This window comes from Cebus imitator, unplaced genomic scaffold (genome assembly GCF_001604975.1).
Source record: "Cebus imitator isolate Cc_AM_T3 unplaced genomic scaffold, Cebus_imitator-1.0 Scaffold491, whole genome shotgun sequence".
NCBI classification, from domain to species: domain Eukaryota; kingdom Metazoa; phylum Chordata; class Mammalia; order Primates; family Cebidae; genus Cebus; species Cebus imitator.
Genome location: NW_016107806.1, coordinates 835,375 through 841,091, shown reverse-complemented (window position 1 = coordinate 841,091; position 5,717 = coordinate 835,375). Strand labels below are relative to the sequence as shown.

The window sequence follows — 5,717 nt, the reverse complement described above, 5'->3', positions numbered from 1 at the left end:
AAAAAAAAAAAAAAAGAATGCTTTACTCTTCCTGAACAATAGAAATTACTTTTCCAAACAGGGATGGGAAAAATTAATTACAAATCATTCAGGGTGACAAAGGAATACATCCCTTCAAAGACAGCCACAGGAAGCCAGATCCCTACAATCAAGTAATAGCAACCCTTTTCCCCTAGTCTCTAGAGGCTCTTAGTAAAAATTGAATCATAGGTTCAGATGCCAACAATTGCTGGCAGAATGGCTCTGTTCAGAGTTAAGCCCTCTATGACGGTACCTTAGAGAGCTGAGAAAATATTTACACTCTCTAGGAGCTCCTGAACTAATTTTTCTAATACTAAGACTACCTGACCATGGTTTCCATGACAGCAGTAGCAGATGAGATGGGGGAGGAAGGGGAGAAGCCCTTTCTGTTTGCCAGTATATACCCAAAGCTGGAGATTCAAGCTGTACGAACCCCTCTAACCTTTCCATTTCCCCTCCCTCAGCCAAGTGAATATACCGTCTGGTAAAAGGCATGCACTGGCTGGGTGTGGTGGCTCACACCTGTAATCCCAGAACTTTAGGAAGCCAAGACAGCCAGATCACGAGGTCAGGAGTTCAAGAGCAGCCTGGCCAATATGGTGAAACCCCATCTCTACTAAAAACACAAAATTTAGCTGGGCGTGGTGGTGCACACCTGTAGTCCCAGTTACTCAAGAGTCTGAGGCAGGAGAATCGCTTGAACCCGGGAGGTGGAGGTTGCAGTAAACTGAGATCGTGCCACTGAACTCCATATGGGAAGTCATAAAAATCCCCAAAGACAGCTGGGCTTGGTGGCTCAAGTCTGTAATCCCAGCACTTTGGGAGGCTGAGGCAGCTGGATCATGAGGTCAGGAGTTAGACAGCAGCCTAGCCAATATAGTGAAATCCCATCTCTACTAAAAACACAAAAAGTTAGCTGGGCATTGTGACAGGCACCTGTAATCCCAACTACTTGGGAGGCTGAAGCAGAAGAATCACTTGAACTCGGAAGGCGGAGGTTTCAGTGAGCCAAGATCACACCATTGTACTCCAGCCTGGGCAACAAGAGTGAAACTCCGTCTTAAAAAAAAAAAAAAAAAAAAAAAAAGTCTCTAAGGAGTCATGTAGGTAAGGAGTTACTGAACAAGCTGGGTTCAAAGTATTCTACAACCATGAGTCACTTGTAAATGAAATTATGATTTAACAGGACAAAAACTAGAAGTGACTCAAAACCCATTCCCTGGACATTCCCCACATATGGGTATGAATTATTTCTTGGGGAAAACCTGATAAGGACATACCTCTAACCAAATGAAACCCTGAAACCTATCCGGGGCTTAAGAGGAAGTTCTGACTTCTTTGGCCTCCCGCTATCAGCCTGATTTAAAAATGATTGGTCTCTCTTTGGCAAAAGAAAAACCAGGAGCTACCAAGGCTCATGAGATTAGAAACTACATGTTCTAAACTCCTTCAATCTCTGGCACTATTTTTATCTCATTTCCTCCCCAAACTAGGATGGGAATGGGCAAGAAGACTTCCGCCTTCAAAGGGAAAAACGGGGCCAAAGAGAAGAAAGGATACACCAAATGCTCCCTAGGGTAGAAGAGTTAGAGTTCCTGCCTGGGATGCTCTTGACCAATGCTTCCTACTCCAGATCTCTAAAGGTGTCTCCTAATCACACCCAATTGTAATAACCCCAGTCACTTCACTACTCTAACCAGTCTGTTTGTTGTTTTTGTTTTTGTTTTTAACCTTCCTTGTGGGTGTGTTAACTCAAGCCATTAGATAAGCTTTGAAAGACAGACCTCAGATGTCTTCCATCCTGTTTTCCTATCAGACCCAGCCCACAGTAAGCATGTATGGTCAGAACTACCTCTGTGTTCCTGGGCAATAGGTAGGAAAACAACCAAGCCAGAACAAGCAGAGATCAGTCGGTCAACACCAGGTTTTGATAACTTCTGTGCGCAGACATCTGTGGGGAGACCCAGAGGAAGAACCCAGTAAGTCTTGCCCTTAGAGACCCTCTGGTTTAGTAGGGATAACCGAACCACACACATAGGGAAATAAAAAAAATTGTGTGGCAAGCCTTGCTGGAAAATTCAAATGCAAAGGACAAAGGGCAGAGAAGGGAGTCTGAGACATACTGGGAAACATTCACATTACGGAGATCAGAAAAAAAGAGAGGCCCTCCCTCTCCCTTTTCCCTGGGAACAGTTGAAAGTTCACTCTCAGCATAAAAAAAAGCAAGAAAATGCACATGCTTCCCCTCTTTGACGGTCCTCTCCTGCCGCATCATTTCATTTAGTAGCAAACACGTCACTGCTCAGAACAGGATGCTGTACTATCCGGTGAATTGAATTAAAGCAGAAGCATATGATGCCTCTAAGAATCAGGGTAGGGATTCCAACCCCTGGGTCTTTTGCCCTCCACTCTGATGGAGGGATCAAAGGCAGTCATTATTGACTTTCTATACTTCTAGAGCTCCAGTGCTAGTACACAGGGATTAAAAAATACTTCGACAATGACAGTGGCCATTTCTTAAAAAGTAGATAATTCTGGCTAGGCATGGTGGCTCATGCCTGTAATCCCAGGCCAAGGCGAGGGGACAACGAGGTCAAGGGATTGAGACGAGCCCGGCCAACATGGTGAAGCCCCGTCTCTACTAAAAATACAAAAATTAGCTGGGCGTGGTGGAACACGCCTGTAGTCCCAGTTACTCCAGAGGCTAAGGCAGGAAAATCGCTTGAACCCAGGAGGAGGGGAGGTTGCAGTGAGCCAAGATTGCACCACAGCACTCCAGCCTGGCAACAGAACGAGATTCCATCTCAAAAAAAATAGTAGATAATTTCAATTGCCAGGCAGTCCTAAAGTAATTCTCACTTGTTTTGGGAATACATTGTTTACATTCATAATTATATCTACCTTAGCTGATAACTACAGACAACAGGAAACAAACTCTGATTTACCTGAATGCCCAGAGAATTATGAGAGAAAAGCATGATAGGAAGGCAGACAGCAAATAGACATTTGCTGGTGTATAATACACAAAGTTACTATCCAACTACCTCTTGATTTACAAAGTTCATTTTTGCATATATATTCTACCATCTTGTATCTGACCCATTTTTTTAAATCTAAATTCTGAATTTCACCCATCTGCCTGCCCATCCTCTAATATCTCATAAAGTCAGAAGCAGGGAAACGGCCAGTGAAGAGCCAGGGCCTGTTAATGTACTCCTGGATAACCACCGACTTGAATATTAGGTCTTACGAACAGTTGAGCAATCACGTTGCAGTTCTGGATCTCATATTCCTAAGTATATATACTATTTGTAGCAGTGGAAAAGTATACATGATCAACTCTGGGATGGTAGAGGCAGGAAGAAAAAGGTGGGGAAGAGGACAGAAGGGGCAACTATCAGGTCCCCTAACGTCCTCATACAGGTCCATTGCATTGCTTCACTCTGTCCTCTTATTTAGAACCATATGTTCTCTCCTCTGCGTGTGCTATCTGGTTCTGAAGGAGACTCCTCTAGGTACCATTCACCCCACTACTGTGGCTAAATGCCACCAAACTAAACACTACTCACTTTTCTTAAGTCTTCACTCATTCTAAATGCCCAGTTAACATCATTAGCAATTGGTTGTGTCCACATGAAATCAATGATAGCATCTAACAGGAGGGTCCAAGGTCTACTGCCAGCTCTCATCAGCCCCCAAACATCTAACACACACACGTCTCAATTCAATATATGACCTAAGTCTGAAACAGGGTTGATAGTAAAAACAGCTGTGGTATGTATGTGGAAAGGAATATCAAAAATAAATTCCGTAAATCTGGGTGCTGTATCCTTCCTTCACCAACACCCCCTACCCATTTTCATACTAGTGGCTGCTGTTACTATGACAACCTGTCCAGGAAGTTGGCCCACACTTCTTCCTTTAGGAGCAGGAAGCTGGAGCAGTGTTTGTGTTGCTTCAGAAAAAACTTGAAAGCCTCCTCCCCCGCCCCCCTCGTCCCCCCACCCGGTATCCGCTCCAGTATCCCTCCAAAACCCAATTTCTTAACTCCCTTCCCGCCCCCCACACCTACCTCCTCTAACTCATCCTTGGCATCCAAACTGGTTGAAAGTAGCAGCCTCCCCCCTCCTGGGGCTCCTGCTCCCGCTCCTCCTCCTCCACCTCCCGCTGCTCCCGAAGCAGCTGCTGCTGCTGCTGCCCCTTTTCCCTTTTGCAACTCCATGGCTGCAGCGAGGAGATGGGAAAAGGTCAGGGAGTGGTTGGATGGAAAGTCCTAGAAATCGGGAACTCTGGGTTGCCAGGGACCGGGGAGCAAGAGAAACAAGTTGGGGAGGGGAGAGCAAGGGCCCCTGTCTTCTCCACTCCTCCCTCCTCTCCAAAAGGCCGCGCCTGCGTTGGGGGCGAAGGCAAAACTGTTTTCTGGGTCCTGACTCTGAGGTGGCAGTGCTGAGGGAAAGCCGTTGGCTCCGAAGTACAGTGGGGTAAGGGCCTGCGCCCCTATGGGAAGGGTAGGAATGGCTTCCGCCCCTGAAGAAGTGGACCCTAAGAGCGTCTGACCCTAAGAAAAGGAGGAAAAACCCTAAGTTTCTGCCTCTTTTCCTAGTGGGGCTAAGAGGAGTCCTGCCCCGAAGGAGGGGGTAGGAAACCTTCCCGGCTGATGCCCCAAGGCGTGGGGAGTGAAGCGCCTTTGGATCCGGCCCCTAGGGGGTGAGGGTGAGGCAATAAGCGCTATGGGAGGACACAGAGGACCAGCGTCTCCCCACACCACACAGAGGCGGCCATGGTGGAAGGGCGGGGGGTGGGAAGGCGGAGGGTGACTGCGGGGAAGGGGGAGAAATCGTCTAGGCCCGCGCCGGAAGTGAGCAGTCGCGGCCCCGGGCCTCCGCCAATAGCTGCTTCCGCGGTGGCGCTGAGTCTCCAAGGGGTAGGAAGACCTCGGCGGACTGGCCTTTTTCCCGTCTGCCAATTGTGTTGAGGAGGAGAGATCCTGGTCTGATGGGCAACCAGCGTGTCCAATCGCTTCCCGCCTTTGCTTTCGGGTGGGGTGGAGCGCGAGGTGATCAGGAAGGAGAGAGACTGCGCCTGCGTGCGCTGACGCGCGTGCGCGGTGTCGCCCTCCGCCCTTTTCCTTCGTCTTTCTAGAATTTGGGTGGGTGCGGGAACCTGGGCGCTGTCCCTGCGTGGCTTTGGGAGACACGAAGCCTGCCACGAAGTGGCAGGGCTAGGGTGGGACCGGCGCCCTAACCCGTAGGCAGTCACAGAGAAAATGCCGTCGGATGGTATGAAACCAGCTCCCACAGCTAAGAGTGCATCACACAGGCAAATGTGTGCACTCACGCAAGTGCAATTACCAGACTTTGCAGAAAAAGTGCATTGATCCAACTTTTGCAGAACAAGTCGTTCGAATCGTACCAGCCTACCTACAGCAAGAATGTTCCAAATGATAGAACCAACTTCGTTTTTGTTTTGAATATCTGGGACTGACCTATGTCACTGAAGTCACTGTACTTTCACCCAATGCAGAGTGTTGTGATGTGTTGCGAAAGCAGTGTATCCTTGATTTTTTGTATGTCCATTTGTATTTCTTGGTTCTCCCTCTGTGTGTCTCAGCATTTTTTTTTTCAAGAGCACATTAGGATTATCTTATGCAGGTCCAAAGATAGATCAAATTTCGCCATTTTTAAAGTCTGCCTTAA

At 47.7% G+C, this 5,717-nt stretch overlaps 1 protein-coding gene across 2 annotated transcripts in view; it reads right to left on the bottom strand.

Moving 5' to 3' along the window:
- The window catches only part of INTS3 (integrator complex subunit 3), a 47,914-nt gene extending 43,012 nt beyond the window's left edge, over positions 1-4,902 (bottom strand). For both annotated transcript variants that reach the window (XM_037733019.1, XM_017513327.2), the window contains exon 1: positions 4,094-4,902. In XM_037733019.1, coding sequence (XP_037588947.1) covers positions 4,094-4,243 — 150 coding nt within the window. In that variant the 5' untranslated portion in view covers positions 4,244-4,902. The remainder of the gene's footprint in view (positions 1-4,093) is intronic.
- Positions 4,903-5,717: the final 815 nt, after the last annotated feature.